This window comes from Mauremys mutica, chromosome 10 (genome assembly GCF_020497125.1).
Source record: "Mauremys mutica isolate MM-2020 ecotype Southern chromosome 10, ASM2049712v1, whole genome shotgun sequence".
NCBI lineage: Eukaryota > Metazoa > Chordata > Testudines > Geoemydidae > Mauremys > Mauremys mutica.
The window spans coordinates 33,127,744-33,144,401 of NC_059081.1; the positions used below are offsets into that span (position 1 = coordinate 33,127,744).

The following is a 16,658-nucleotide window of genomic DNA, read 5'->3' on the forward strand; positions in this document are numbered from 1 at the left end:
GACACCTGACCAAAGTGGATGGCAAAATACAAAATACAACTAAAATCGAGAGCAGAAGGAACTCAATGGAAGCCTAACTTACAGTTAACCCTTAGCAGAGCTCTTAAGAATCCACAAACGTAGCTAGACAAATTCCTAATAATTAGACATGGTTTTTTCCTCTCCACATCTGTCAGTAAAATCAGAGCTCTAAGTGCAAAATACAATCAGGAACCCTGTGTGGATTTGTCACTCTCCTGAAGGACTTTGAGACCATAAGGCAATAAATGGAGATAAAACTAGTAGATACAGATATGACAATTTAGTCCTATCTTTACAACTTCGCACTTCCTGGATGAGCAATGTGAGTTTTACAACACTATATGTGAACAAATGCACTGGAGTGGAAATTGCCTAGCCAATATGTGAACTGGAGCTTCAGTATTTGGTGTCATAGGTTATGCATGATATGAGGCTGGCATACACGCTTAGTTGGCTATGATAGAACAACTAGCAAGGGCCATACCATAAATCACAAGTATGATGGCACAGCATAGATGACTTACTCACCAGAAGCCAAAGATATGTGTATGATATAGTCTTCATTCGTTGCCATGCATACATGTGTATTTGGGCTTGTAAAATGTGATCTCAGCCAGTGCAGAATAACCAACAGTTCCCAGTAGTAGTCAGAGCGCTGAACCGGGATCAACTTCACTCTAACTGCTAACAATATTACAGTAAAACTACACAACATCTTTCTTTCTAGAGATGACATGTATGAGAAGGAGAACACAGGTATCAACAAACTGTGGTATGGAACAATGGTAAATTTTAATTTACATATCTCAATGTCTGTTCTGATAGGCTCATCTGAGGTCTATATTGTTCTATTTAAATTCTTGCCTCAGTCATTCAGATAACTCATGAGAATCTCTGCTGATTGACTCAAATCAATTTTAGTATTTGCCCCTTTAATTTCATTGTGCATTAAAATGTTAATATTTAAAAATACTACTAAACTAAATTTCATGATAGATACGGAGAAATATCCAGGTATTTCTTATTAAAACATTTAGATAGCATGTAGTAATACCTGCCTACAGTGGTGCTGTCTCACTGAGCATCAAGTTTTTTACTGACACTCAAGATAAATGCTGAATTTGGCTTCACCTCAATCAGTCTCTACCATATTTCAATTAAACTGGATGTTATGCTACTATTTTCTGTCAGTCATAATTTATGTTGCTTTTTTATGTAACAATTGAATATGCCTAAAGTGTGGACAGAAGTCCTAACTCAACAGAGCTGCTCCTTGTGGACACTGATTCTTTAATAACAAAAACAAGTGCATACTACTTTTTACTTCTGTTAGCAACATAAAGCTGGTATACATATGAAAGAGTGAGCTGGATTACTTTCTGTCTTGTGCATAATCAAAAGGAATTTTTAGCTATGTTTCAACTGCAGAATCTTCACCTGGAGTTGCAGAACAATGCAGTTGCACCTCAACTGCACTTTTGCAGCTCTCATTCGGGTCAGCATAGGTGCTGACTTCCAGATTTCCTGGGGGGTGTTTGACCGCCTGCTCCGTCCTAGGCCCCACCCCCACTCCACCCCTTCCCCCCAATGCCCCACCCTCGCCCAACCTCTTCCTGCCCCACTCCCTCCCTCGAGGGTGCCCCATATTCAACTGGTGCCTCCCCATAGTGGGGGGCACAAGCAAAAGGGCAGGTCATGTGTGTGTGTCCCCGTGCTCAGCCCCAGGGCCACCGCACTCCCTCTGCCCCATGTTACCTGCATGGGGGGGCGCTTTGTCCTCCCACTGCGCCTGCCATCCTGGCACGTTCTGCTGCTCTCCCTCACTTTTAACGCCAGCCCCTCCTGGTCACTGCTCTGCAGCCCTGCCCGGCAGCGGCCTGAGAGAGCCTGGCTGGGGAGGAGGTGGCTTCCGCTCCCCACCTGGCTCGGCTGCCGGGGACCCCAGCACCTGAGCCCGGGCAGGCAGCGGGAGTCACCTCCCCAGCCATGCTCTCTCAGGCAACCGCTGCGCAGGGCTGCAGAGCAACGTCTCAGTGGCTGGAAGGTGCTGATCCTGCCCATTCCACTCCCTACATCTGGGCCATGTGTCGCCCAGGCCCACCTCCCAATCCTCCACCAGCACCCCGCCAAACAGCTGATGGTGGCCGGTGGAAGGCATTGCGGGGGAGGGGGACGAGCTGATCGATGGGGCCTGGTGCTAAGGCGGGAAGGAGGAGCCTGCCGGTGGGTACTTAGCACTCACTATTTTTTTTTCCCGTGAGTGCTCCAGCCCCGGGGCACCCATGGAGTCGGCGCCTATGCGGGTCATGGTTACCAGCAATGATGCTCAAGCCAGAAAAAACACAGCTTTACTTTCAGAGATCCCAGGTTGAGTTTACAATGCTGACATTTAGGAAGACAAGACAAGACCCACAGTTATCTTACTTGTAAGGTGAGAAAATATGTAATTGGTCAATGAGACAAATATGGACCCACATGATGCCATTTTTGAAGTCACTATTTAGAGCAGAGCTGCACTTTAAATTGCAAGGATGGAATTCTGGCCCTATTGAAATCAATAGGAGTTTTGCCATCAACTTCAAATAGGACCAGGATTTTATACCACATGTTTAAAAAAATATGTCATGAAGAGAAGCTTCAACAATTACTGTATATGAATGTCTATGCACTAATGGTGACAGGAAATAAGCTGTATCACAGTTTACAGAGATTATTTATTAATGGGCTACATTCTTTTATCTCGAACATTTTACACAGTCTTTTCATGTTACTGCACAGGTAAAGTTATATTTGTCACCGAAGCTCTGGAATTTGAGAGGCTGGATATTTAAATGGGTTTAAATACAGTGATTTTTCAAACCATGTTTTAATAGTAGTTTAGTTTTAGTCTGACCACATAACACATTTGGGAGTCACCAGCGGATGGCATAAAGGGAGAGAAGCAGAGCATTCTGGGAGACAACACTAGGTAAATCTACTCCCCTCACTGGCCTCCTCTTTCAGGACATAGTGTAGAAGTAGAGACAGCAAGGTCACCTGTGCTTCTGAGTAGCAGTAGTGTGAACATGAGGAAGGAGGTGAGGAAAATGACCAGCTTAGACCACTGCTAGGAGTCAGTGGCCCTCTCCAACTCTTGCATACCCTGTACTCCACTTCCGCTGCTGTGTCACCAAAAACTGATTCCCAATCCCTGCTTTCAGCACATTTGAACTACAATCAAGTTATTTTTAAAAAACATCTCTTGAAATAAAACCCCCAAAATATTTGAAGAAAATCTCAGCCAGCGAAAGGCTATTTGAAGGAAGTCTCAGCCAGCAAAAGGCACTCATTACAATAATAGAAATGACAGCTGCAATTAAAAAAATATAAGGGAAACCTTGATAATTGACTGGATTCTGCTGTGTAGGTAGAGTAGGTTTGTTCTGTAGACCCACACTAAGCCTGGCTCCATGAGGTCTTCTTTTTCCTCAACCCATCCCAAACCTCCACTGCATGCTGGAGTGTAAACAGCTGCCAGACAGCATAGTCCTCTCTCCTCTCCATGTCCTCCTTCTTCACACACAGTAGTTTTACTGCATTCAAGGCCTTCCACAGTCTGTAGGATGCAAAATTTGGCCTTCTGTATGCAAAAGGGGAGTCTGATTATAGCAGTCAAAATAATGCTGAGTATTTGCATTTCTTTACATCCTTGAATGAATTCTTAATCTTCGTCACTGGAAACATAATGCTCTGCATAGTCAAAGACAGGGAACTTGATTGGTAGCTCTCCCCATTTTTTGAAAATTTTGTTTGAGGTTTTCTTATCCTTGAACACAACTACAAAATTTCTGATCTTTAAACAAGGCAGGTCTACACCTTTGTGCACCATCATATTTCCCCAAGCCTGAAAAATGTAAGGAAGGTTGTATTTCAGTAAAAATATTCAGTGTAATCAGACAGAAATATATTGGCAGAAAATAGAAAAAGGGAACACACACTTACTTGCCCACAGTCTTTGCAGATAATTTCACCATTTGTTTGGTAATCGGCATGTTTTTCTTGCAGTGTTTTATTTTCTCTTATGCTGTAAAGGTCCCTGAAAATGGACAGGAAAGATTAATCAGATGGTGTTATCCTTTTTACAGCAGAGATGGCCTTAAATACAGTACAGACCATAACTGCTGAAGTAAGATGTGGGTGTAAAATGGCTATACTAGTGCTGCTGCCATAAACTCTGACTGACCCTTGTGTGTGTACAAGACAATGCAAGACAATGCCAATTGCACTCTGTATGCACCTCTAAGGCCTGGTCTACACTAAGGGGGGTCGAACTAAGGTACGCAAGTTCAGCTACGCGAATAGCGTAGCTGAACTCGAAGTACCCTAGTTCGAACTACTCACCCGTCCAGACGCCGCGGGATCGAAGTCCGCGGCTCCAAGGTCGACTTCGCCACCGCCGTTTGCAGTGGTGGAGTTCCGGAGTCGACTGGAGCACGTGGGGAGTTCGAACTATCGCGTCTTGATTAGACGCGATAATTCGAACTCCGAGAAGTCGAACTCTCCGCGTCGACCCGCGCGGTAAGTATAGACCTACCCTAAGTGTAGTAGCTACTCTCTGGTAGCTCCTACTTAGGAGTCAGGGGAGAAGTGGTGCTATAACTGACCCTCCCTTCTCTATGTACTGGCCATCAGAGCACACCCTCCATAGAAAGGAGAGCATGCTACACCCTCAGGGTATGGCTACACTTGCAAATTTGCAGCGCTGCAGCAGGGTGTGAAAAAACACCCTCTGCAGCGCTGCAAATTGCGGCGCTACAAAGCGCCAGTGTAGTCAAAGCCCCAGCGCTGGGAGCGCGGCTCCCAGCGCTGTCCGTTATTCCCCACAGGGAGCTGGAGTACGGACAGCGCTGGGAGAGCTTTCTCCCAGTGCTGGGGCTTTGACTACACTTAGCGCTTCAAAGCGCTGCCGCGGCAGCGCTGCCGCGGCAGCGCTTTGAAGCGCTAATGTAGCCATAGCCCCCGACATGGTGGTGCAGCTGTCTCACTCTATGTGCCATGGAGCTTTAGGAGAAATAGTGTGTGGGAGTGGGTGGTCCTGCTTCTGTATTTCCTCTCAATGTGGAGCTGTGCCTGGTTCTGAAAATACAAAGCTACAGAGTGCATGTACTTCATTCTGCTAGTTATTCTACTGAGTGCTTGATGTCTGGAGTTTCCTAGGCTATGTGGAAGTGTTAAAAGAATTACTAATCTAGTGCTTGGGTAGGCAGCTGCCAACATTATGCTAACAAGGTGGTATGCTGCTTACTGAGCTCTTTGTGGGGCCTCCTTATCATTTTGCTACCATAGATACCATACTAATATTTACAGCTGCTGCTCAACTTTTCTCTAACTCCCCATTTTCACTCTCTCAAACATTCTCAAATGTTCTCCTAGACTGAAACCTTCAGCAAGTGGTCTCAACTAAGAGTAACTTTTGGGGAAGTGCTCAAGTGTCGGGAGGAGTCTGATATAGAGCTAGTTCACAGTGAAGAATAATTGACTGACAAATTGGAAATATAACACACACACACACACACACACTCCATTGTAAGCAATTACAATTTCTTTTGTGCACCTGCAGCAAGACATTTCTAATAGTATTTCGGTTGCATTATGATCAGTGGATGAAATTTACCCCAACACACATCACATGCCCATGCAACATCCTAGGATCACTGTTCTACACCCAGCACCAAGATCTAAGCAGCGTTTGACTAGCATATAGGGCCCTATGTAGACCCCTTTGTATTGGGTTAGTTTCACCTTATGGTATTATGGAGCTCAGCAATTACAGTGTTACAGCTATAGTTATATAACTGCATAGTACCATAGCTATTTTATTGTCTTCAATCTATAAAGCCGTAATGTTTAAAACTGACTCCAAAAATAACTGCACAACTTTTTTTCGCTTTTCTATCTCTTGATGATACACAGAAGTTAAAAATTAGCTTAACATTAAAGTTGCAAGTTTAATATAAAAAAACTGCTAAAACAGAAAACAAAAGGAAATATAAACATGCTGTATTGCAGTTTGCAATATTGCACGTACTTAGCATTTTCGGTTGCTGGTTGGATTGTTAATTACATGCAGTCTATACAAAGTGACCTAGTCAATATTGCAACTGGAACCTAATCTTTTTCATTTATTGATATTTCATCCTCTATTTAGCTTAGGGCCACCATGCCCCCCCCCCCACCTCCTCAGCTGCACCAAAACCTTGTGTAGCTGAGGAATGAGTCCTCCATTTCTTACTAGCCAGAATTTGGCTGACATATCCCCCAAAATACTTTGATATTTTATTTTATAGCAGCTGCAATGTTACGGGCTCTTTGCAGACATACTGACAGTAAAACTGGTTCCTTCCTCAAAGAGAACAAGTAGTTGGTTAACACTTACTGGAACTCCTTTTTCACATTGACATGATGCATGTTTTCTATAACTTGTATGTCTTCCCCAGAACATTTCAGTTTGTGGCAATTTTTGCAAAGGAAAGTTATTAGTGATGGATTTTCCTTGTAAGTCTTAAGCTGATCTCTCTTCGCCTTCATTTTTTTTTCCATTATACTTTGCATCTGAAAGCCCTGAATCTATAAGCAGAACAACAACAACAACACTGTCATAGTCTGCTGAAGCTACAGCAGCAGATCTATAGAACTGAAAGATTTATTTCCAAGTTTACTTCCAAGACGCCAGACACTTGCAATGAATACAGGTTCTGGAAATGGATACAATTAAAAGGACACAGTCAACTTTAAAATCACTCTTTTGCCCAACAATTTACGTCTTGATCTTCTTGTTATAATTAACTCCTAAAACAACTGTCACAGAGATTTGAGAACAGCATTTTTCACTAAATTTTCAGTTACTTTGTTTATACTCTGGTTCACTTAATTCAAGTGGGTTTTTCTAACATCATCAACAGGAAAGAGAAAATGTTCTTTTAAAAACAGGTAAATGTGGTTGTAAAACAATAAATATTGGCATGAGGAATTGGGGGCAACTGTCATACCAGATACTACATTTAACTTTTTTTTTTTTAAATAAGATTGTGTTGACAGTGTTCCTTTTAGTCTTCAAGAAACAGACCTGTTTCTCTTTATAAGACGAAGTAGAAGTCAGAGGCAATACCTTATTTAAATATTCCTCCTGTCGCATCCTTTGGACACGTCGAATAGCTTTATACATCATTTGCTCACGAAATATATTAACATTTTCACGTTCAACAGCTCCCGATCCACCTGATGCCACCAGTACATAGGTGCTCTCATCAGCTCGAGCTCGACCCCGGGCCTGCAGTTTGCAAGAAACATAGGCTTAGAAATCCTGCACAGCCCTTTGCTCAGCCATATTCATGTAACTAAAGATGTTCAGTTAAGAGAATAAGAATCCCCGTGCAGCATATTTGCAGTTAAAGATTATTCACCTAGCTCTTGGATAAACAGCATTCTAATACCCTGGGATGCTTCTGTAGTCCATTAAAGATAAAACACCTAGCAAGTGGGTGTTAAGAAGATATGGTGCTAAAGGGATCATGAGACAAAATCTTTGAAACTCAGAACCTAAGTTTTGCCCAGAAAAAAAAAAAAAAGTGTTGCACACACAAACCCCATATTAGTTCACACATAAAATTCTAGCATAGGCACAGTGGTATTTTGGGATGCAAGTGTTTCTTTGCCTGTGTTATTTACCATAGCAAATGCCTTCACAATTCTATATTCTGTTCATTACTTGGACTGTAAATTTTTCTGAGCAGGGTGTCTTTTGTTATCTATTTGTACTCTGTCTAGCACACCAGGGCTGGGGCCTCCAGGTTCCGATGCAATACAAATAATTAATATTGTCAGTGAATAATTTAGGATTTTTTCCCACTAAAAACCTCTCATTTATCTTGGTTGGGAGCGGGGGGGAGAGGGGGGAGGGGGAAGAGTTAGTAAATGAAAGCTCATTAAATCAACAGAAGGGGTGGGTACACTTCTCCTTCTGGAGCCCCTTTCCCAACATGGTACAAGGGAGCAAAGGCCAGCCCTTCTCATTTGCTCTGCCCATCCTCCCTCCTATCTTCAGGAAGGGCCACCACAGATCTTAAATATTGTGAAGAGCTTTGAGCAGGCAGAGGATGATGCATGGAAATGGCCCTAGTATACAACTGTGCAGAACACCTCTCTGACCACCTTCCCCTTTAGTCTGCGAGAGTACCAAGATTTACTCCAAATATGATACGTACAATTCTAAAAAAATCATCATTAGTCTTAAACCGATGTAAAAACCACCGTCAGAGAGCGCATAGCTCCTGTGTATCACCTCCAATCCGCATCCTGACAGAAAAAAGTTATTTTCGTTTTTAGGCACGACAATGAGAAATGCTGACCTTATTTAAAACCACAACAAAAACACAACCCCAAATACAAACCATACTGAAAAAAAAAAAAGATCCATGTTGTAAACTGACATACCTGCACCATAGCTATTTCATTGGTGACAAGACCATAGCGGATAACTATGTTACACTCTTTGATATCCAGGCCTTCTTCAGCCACAGTAGTAGCAATAAGTAGGTTGACGTTTCCAGCACGAAATTTACTGATTATTTCCCTTTGTTCATTCTGTAAAAACAATTCCATGAATTCGATTCAATATATTAACTTTCAGTGTTAACTTCCAGCACCTAAAACTAGTCACTCTTTCCTTTCTTTAAAAAGTTCAGTGAATTATGGCCAAAGTTTGAAAACTTGGGCACTTAATATGAGGCACCATATTTAAGCATTTTTAAAGGGGATAAGAAACTACACTGCTGACTTAAATAGGTGCTGTAGATGCACACCACCTTTGAAAAAGAAAAAAAAATCAGGTCACTTTTATTTAAGTACCTAATATTAATGTTAAATGCCCAAATGTGGAAAATTTCACCCTATAATGCTAGTGAACTAGGAGGTGTCAGCGGGGTTGGACAATACCGGCTCTTTTTCTGTCATTAACAGCAGCACTGATAGAAAAAAAAAATAAGGTCCTGATTTTCAGAGGTGCTGCGAACATCTGCCACTATCACTGATTTCAACTGGAGTGATGGGGCTCAGCACCTCAATAACCAGGCCCAAAAGGTTTTTTTAATTTCCCTATAAGAATTATAATATTTTAATGTAAAATTTTCCTCTTTAGATAAACAGCATAGTGACTTGGCAATGAAAAAACTGGAGCACTGACCAGGCTTTTAGAACAAAACAATCTTGTGTGCAGGGACATGTGACATCTTTTGAAATCTTTCTACATGCTCTGTTCAACTTTAGAATCTAGAGGCTTTCAATGAAAAGCTCTTTGTGTTCTTTTATCATTATACCATATTGCAAAAAATCTTCATATAAACCAGAATCATGTCTCTGAGGGAACAATTCCTAACATATTTTTAAACTGAGAAACCCTGATGTAAATTGGTTCTGTCTAGCATGTAAACCACACTTCTTTTTTAAAGTGCTGAAATGATAGTCTCATTGGGAGCTAGAACAGGAATACAAGGGGAAAATTTAGCCAATTAGAACATTCATTTTTGAAATCTGAATAATTTTTGGCTGCAGAAAGTCACAGAGAAAGCACAGTCAACAAACAGAATAGCATGAAGTAAACCAAACTGAGTGATTCATTGTGAATAATATTCATTGTGAATTTTGGCAATTTCTCATTCAATAATTATCCAGCCCTGGTGTGAAGCATATGGGCCTATGCAAATTAAGTAAACAGCAATACAAGGAACAGGCAGAGGTCAATAACATTACAACTCTTTTCTTTTCAATTTAATACTAAATATGACAATAGGTATTTTTTTTGTCTCTTAAAATACAATTTTAAAGGATAAACTGTATTTTACAAAAATTAGTTTATCTATCGATCTATCTATCTATCTATCTATCTATCTAAAGGGCCCAGGTCTGTCCTGGCCAGGCTGCCCCACTGAACTCAAGGGTTTGTACAGATGTAACAAATGACAGAAATCAGTTCACTGATATCAGTGGGCTTGTACTGAGTGTTAGTCAAGTGGAATTCTAGCGATTATTTGAAAATCTACCTTACTTCTGTGAGCCCAATGCTTTGAAAACAATTGGGGATAGTTCTAATTGCTGTGAGTAGGAACATTAAGTGCTGCTCTCGGTGGTGTTTGCAGGAGGGACCCTTAAGACAGAGTTTTGGGTTCTTCCCTGGAAGAGGTGACATTACAAACACCCGAAGCAGAAAATTCCCAACAATCCCTACTCGTTTGGCCTTTGTAAGATCATCTCTTCTAGGGGAACCTTAGGCCTTGTCTTCACTGACACGAAGGTGTTTTGTTATGAGATAACTAATGCATGATAGAATTTTAGAGTGCGATAATGAAGAGAAGACCAGGCACTTGGAATTTACACCAGGAGGTAGCAGGATCAGCACTATACCTTCTGCTGTACTTGGCTACAGTGCCTTGTCTCCACTTTGTTTGTACTGCATGATAGCTAATAGACTGTTAGTTGTAACATGGTAAAAACACCCCTTTTTTGTCAGTGAAGAGATATCTCAGAATTCTGATCTCAGGACTCAGCTGATAAGTGAGGGCAGGATGGCCTAGTTTTCAACAAATGTATTTTAAAATATGAATAGCACTTTGTACTTATGTAATGCTTTTCAACTAGGCCTCTCAAAGTGCTTTACAAAAGGTGGCTATGAGTGCCCCCCACTCTTCAGATGGAGAAATGAGACACAAAGCAGGTAGGTGATTTGAACAAGATCGCACAAAGTCAGACACAGATGTGGGACTAGAATTCAGGTCTCCTGACTCCCAGTCTTCTGCTCTAACAATTAAGACAAGCTGCCTCCTTTAAATATAAACACATTTTTAACACCACTCCTTTAATTACATTTTCTATTAGAGTTACCTGAGTCATGGGTTTAAATTCACTGTTATGCCCAGCTCCAATAAGGTAGTGAGCTTTAATTCCCACTTCTTCAAATTTTGTGTTGTCCTTAATCCACTGAAAAAGGGCAAATGCACTTTGCCGAGTCTTTGTGAAGATAATTCCTCTAGCTTCATCAGTCTTTGTAAACTCCTCCATTAAGGTGTTTCGCAACTGTGTCAGCTTCTCATTTTCATATTCCGGCTTTCTAGCCAACTCTTTCAGCTGTTTCTTTTTTGCTGTAAAAATAAATATAAAATCAACAAGATGCCATCATGTAAATAAATGCTCTAGAAAAGTAAAAAAGCAGAATGAATTTATATTTCTCCCATACAAGCTAATTCACACCACAGTATGAAGGGCTGGGACACAGCAATTTACTTTACAAACTACTTTACGTTACAACATTTTGGGGATCTCAAGTATAAACAATACTTTAGCCCTTATACTAATCTACCAAACAGCTTGAGAAGTGTTGGCAGGTTTTATATTAAAAATCCCTACATTAACACACACTGGACCTTACAACTGGAGTGCATTTTTGGGGTGGTGGCTTTGAGAGGACAGAGGCCAGGCCCATTAAGGCACCCTTGTAAGGATGCCCTGCACTGACAATTTCCATTGCATGTAAGAAGCACCAGGTTTGGCTTATTGTCTGAAAAAAAACATTATATGTTCAGTGCCTTACAGAGGAATGCAAAATACAGTTTCAGCTGAATGGCCTTAGACACGTTCATTACATTTCACAGCATGGGAGGAGAATATAGTGAATTCCATCACCCATAATGTGCTTTTTTGAGGGAATGAGACTTATTAATACGATCTTAGAATGTAATCAAATATTGGAGGTGTGACAAGTTTCTTTAGGCACTCTAATTAGTTAAAACCATTACACAGTGAAATCTACAGTAAGGACCACCTCCCATAGGCAATCCCCTGTCTTAAACAGAGAAAAATTAATGTAAAAATAAATTTCCTTCCCAGTGTCACTAATGCCACCTTCAGTAATACAATGGAATAGATTTTTAATTTACTGTTCCCTCATTAGGGAACAGTATTTCATTCACTTTTAGCAATGAAAAACAGGCTAGTCTACTAAGCTTTACTTTCTGAGCCGTTTAACTTTCTAGTTCTCAGGTATTAACCCGATGTTGACATGTTCAGCTGCAAACATCTGAAGGGATTTCCTTTAAATATAAATCTTCCTCCATTGGAAGTTAAAAAAATATATATATCAAACATTTCTACTGTGACTGTTGTGCCTATTATCTCTTTGAGGCTTATCTACAATAACACATGTTATCTATATTCCGTAAGAACCAGGCATATTTAAGATGCTATTAAATATTTTACAATAAATCTTTATAAGAAGTTTGGCTTTGCAGCGTGGTTTCACAAAACCTAAATTTCATGGCCTAATTTGACGGGGCCCTTTCTCTTTAGAATATCCCCCAGGTTTCCAGTATGCCTTATCTTTAGTAAAAAGCCATTTCTATTAGGAAGCTATTTTTTCTGGCTCTCTATGATGTGTGCATATGTGGTGGTGGAGGCACAGAGGGGTTGTATTTATAGCAACAAAGAACCTAACACACACTTCTAAATTCTAGAAGGCAACTAGGATTTGGTCCAAATTATCAATTGGTCTGATCCTGTTCCCATTGAGGTCTATGGTAATTTATATTAACAATAACCAGAACTTTCTCCTCTGAACGAAAAGTAAAAATATGGTGTGTGGTTTTTTTGGCACACACAGGGTTTGAATTAAAAAAGCCTAACAAATCAGAAGCATAAGTTTGCCTTATTTATTGCACTAAAAAATGTTAGTCTAGTTGCAATAGGCCAAGACTACCAAACAGCTATCCACATGACAGAACCACTCCTACAATTAGCAGTCACAGTTGGTCTTGTTGGCAGCCTGAGAAGGGCAGAGGATTTAATGATCATGTTTGAAGAACTTCACATAGCCCATCAAACAACCATTTGACAGCAACAAGTTTCAGTCATCAGCCTAGACTGGATTCACACCAGTGACCTAGACATGAGAGATGATGCTTCTCACAATTATGAATCCCCAGAAACATCAAGTACCTGACAGACTCTGGTTAACGTGCGGTAAATGATCTCCTGAGCTTGTATCAGAAATATGCAAAATCTTGAATATGAGAATACACTTTTGTACAATGGACTATATACCATTAGACATGAAAATATGATATGATGCTGAGAGGGTGTTTAATATATTTTATACTGTATACTGTGACATACAAACTCTATAGAACTGATTGCTATAGAAGTGTGTATGAACTAATAAGTACTAATGCAAATCACATATTACAATGTCAGCAGTGTATACTAGTCAGCTGCATGGATTTCAGATTTGACTAAGTATCACCGTATATTTCATGCTTACCGTAAAATAACTTTATCAGAAACGTATCTGTTTCATCTAGTTTTGATGCTACTGGTTCATCATCATCTTCATTTACTGTTGTTTTCTTGCTTTTCTCCTCCTTATAGAAGTTATTGAGGTGGTTGTATGCATCAATCATTCGGATAGTGTCATTAATTTGCAGGGCATCATTATATTTCTTTAAATGCTCCGCACAAACACGTTCTTTACGGTTTTCTTCTTTTGCAGCTAAAAACAGAACATATATATACACATCTGTATCTGTTTGTATGGCTGCCCACACAGATGACTCAAACACCCCTCAAAGTCCAAAGTCATGATGCATTTACGTTAAAGTATTTTAATACCTTTTTTCTCCTCTTTAACCGCCCACTGTTCATAGGGCTGAGTTCCAAATTCAAATGTTGGGTTAAGGTGACAATAATTTTGAATTTCTGTCATGATTTCTGTAATTTTCTCTCTGAAGGGATCCTAAAAGCATATGGATAAAAAGTAATTAAACTTACAATAGTTATTCTGCCAGCAACAAAAACGGACTGACCGTTTCAGTTTAATATTGTCTACAGGAAATTCCTTAAACAAAAATTTGTTTCAGAAAACAATTAAGGTTGCTGAAGGTACTTGCTTATCTAAACACTTAAAGCCAAGGAAATGAATAGCTAAGGAAATCATAAATATTATACTGTCCACGTAATACATTTCTAATGAGTATAAAGTAATGCAAATTTCCTCACAACACAAACTTAACTATGACCCCACATTAATACTATTCTTTCTGTTATCTCAAAAATATAAGAGCAACCCAAAGCCCTTTTGAAAAGGAAAAAAATTTACATTCAGCTTGATATTCGTCTACAGAAATACAGTGTGTCATTAATTTCAACATATATATATTTTGTTTCTTTTTCTAAAGAGTTCATTTATTGTTGGATGAGTAGAAATACTGTGGATCACTATCAACCTGTAGGGCAATAGCGTTGGCCTAAAAAACGTTGACTCCAATCAATACCTCTCTCAAGATGAACGTACTTTACTGCTTAGATTTTGAAAAAAAAAACAAAACAAAAACAAAACATCATACCCTTCTTTTGTCATCTGCAATCACAAACTTCTTATATGGTTCCTTCACCTGATCTTTCAGCTGGGAGACATGTTCTTCAACAGTCATGAGTCTAGATGCATCAAGATTAGCACAAATCTGGAAGAAGGAAGATTTTTGTTTTACTTTTCATATATTTTATGAGTTATTCTACATAAACAGTTGGATGAGTATACTGTGCCTTCTTTATTTATATACATGTTTTAACATGGTATCTGATCTATTTTAAGTTCTTCCTTAAAAAGACAGTGTGCACATCCTATGTATCCTATATAGGTCTGCAAAAGGTAAAGAAGTGTGGGAAAAGCATCTGAGATAAGCTAATCAAACCACATCGTAAATTGAAGATGAGCTTTCTGTACAGAGGAAACAAACAAAAAGCAAACAAATGTAACTATCAGCTTAGATTGCAAAATGGGAATCTGAGATGAGAAAAAAAAAGTACATCAAGATTTAGACATGAAAAATCTAAATCAAAAAGACTTTGGATACATGTAGGGTAATAAAGCGGAATATAGGAAACTGGGTTTCAGAGAGTAATTATAAAAGTAAGAGCTGGACCTGGACCTTTTTGGAACATGAAACATGTTTGCCTGTTAACTACACAGATTGAGAGATTGTTTCGCTTTTGATGTTTTCAGTAAGAAAATATTTTCTCTCTATTATATTAATCTCAGTGATGATAAAGGGAAACATTTATATCTTCATCAATGTACAAAACAAAAGGTATATTACATCAGCAGTAGCAATCTATTTGCAAGAGTCTAGAAATCTGAATTGCAACATTTCTTCATAAAAAATTAAACCAAAAACAAACATCATATTTACTAAGTTTTCAATACAGATGTTGAAAATGTTGAAGCTCTAAAATGTCAGCAGCTCTAAAAAACACATTTAATAAACAACATGTTCCTGCAGGACATGAGAGTACTCTTCAACTTCCAGAGCACTGATGGGATTTGTAGGTTTCTAATAATAAAGTGTAGCCAATCTTATCTATTTACCAGATCCTGCAAATCCTTACTCATGCAAATGATTTCACTAACTTCAAAGGGACAACTTACTTACAAGGTTTACAGAATCAGGCTTATGTACCCACCAAAAAGGAGGGGATTCATTTACAGCAAAATACTGACTTCAATAGGAATTTTGCTTGAATAAGATAATATTCTCTTGGTGATTTGCAACTTTAAGGGCTACTTACTTTCAGAATATGTTCTTCAGCTTTCTGAGGAGTTCTTGCCCCTCCTACACCAGGTGAAGCAGTTAGTCCCAGGATCTGAGGCTGTGGAATAAGGGGTTTGTTTTCTTTTCTGAATCTATTGTTTTTCATCTTTTCTTTTAAATAACGTCGCATTATATTGTTATAGACGGCTTCCTTCTGGGTGTGATGGCATTCATCAATAACAATGAGAGAAAAGTCTGGAAAACACACCCAGTACAAAATGGTTAAGATTTCCTTTGACAGCAGTACTGGAGTAAATCAGTCCTCTTATAGCAAAGGATACCTTGCCACTAATAAAGAGGAACCCTGTAAATCTGTTTGGGATCTAAAATGTATCTGCTTTAAAAGAAAGTAAATTTCATGCAATATCCCTGGAGGGTTGTGTTTATGTATGTGTATGTATTGCAATGTGCTTTGAAATCTGTTTGAAACTACACTATTAAAGTGCAAAATATTTTTTTACATTATATAAACTGCCTTTTGTTGTTGCAAGAATGGACCCCAGAAACACACTTTTTTAACCGTGTGTTCAACAAAGTGTGTTTTATTATTTATGTATGGGAGCACCTATGATGTGTTAAATGCTTTCCAGACATTCAGGAATGGATGGCCTTGCCCAAGAAGCTCACAGTCTAAGTCAGTGGTCCCTAACACGGTGCCCGCGGGCGCCATGGTGCCCGCCGGGGCATTGATGTGTGCCCGCCTAGTGCCCAGCAGGGGAGAGAAGCCGGAGCCCCGTGCCTGCTGGGGACAGAGAACTCCGGGGCTGCAGGCTGCAGGTGCCGGTGTTCTCGGTCCCTGGCAGGCGCAGGGCTGTGGCTTCTCTCCGGCTTCTCCAGGTCTGCAGGCGCCAGTGTTCTCTGTCCCCGCAGGCACAGGGCCCGCCTAGTGCCCAGCATGGGAGAGAAGCCGCGGCCCCGCGCCTGCCGGGGACAGAGAACTCCAGGGCTGCAGGCTTCATTCTATGTTCA

The 16,658-nt window shown here is 40.0% G+C and overlaps 1 protein-coding gene across 2 annotated transcripts in view; it reads right to left on the minus strand.

Annotated features, from left to right (window-relative positions):
* Positions 1 to 2,715: 2,715 nt before the first annotated feature.
* The window catches only part of IFIH1 (interferon induced with helicase C domain 1), a 56,272-nt gene continuing 42,329 nt past the window's right edge, over positions 2,716 to 16,658 (minus strand). For both annotated transcript variants that reach the window (XM_045032066.1, XM_045032065.1), the window contains exons 7-16: positions 15,667 to 15,884; positions 14,445 to 14,561; positions 13,711 to 13,834; positions 13,364 to 13,591; positions 10,936 to 11,192; positions 8,494 to 8,643; positions 7,169 to 7,330; positions 6,437 to 6,627; positions 4,003 to 4,096; positions 2,716 to 3,904 (exon numbers count right to left, since the gene is read on the minus strand). In XM_045032066.1, coding sequence (XP_044888001.1) covers positions 3,722 to 3,904; positions 4,003 to 4,096; positions 6,437 to 6,627; positions 7,169 to 7,330; positions 8,494 to 8,643; positions 10,936 to 11,192; positions 13,364 to 13,591; positions 13,711 to 13,834; positions 14,445 to 14,561; positions 15,667 to 15,884 — 1,724 coding nt within the window. In that variant the 3' untranslated portion in view covers positions 2,716 to 3,721. The remainder of the gene's footprint in view (positions 3,905 to 4,002; positions 4,097 to 6,436; positions 6,628 to 7,168; positions 7,331 to 8,493; positions 8,644 to 10,935; positions 11,193 to 13,363; positions 13,592 to 13,710; positions 13,835 to 14,444; positions 14,562 to 15,666; positions 15,885 to 16,658) is intronic.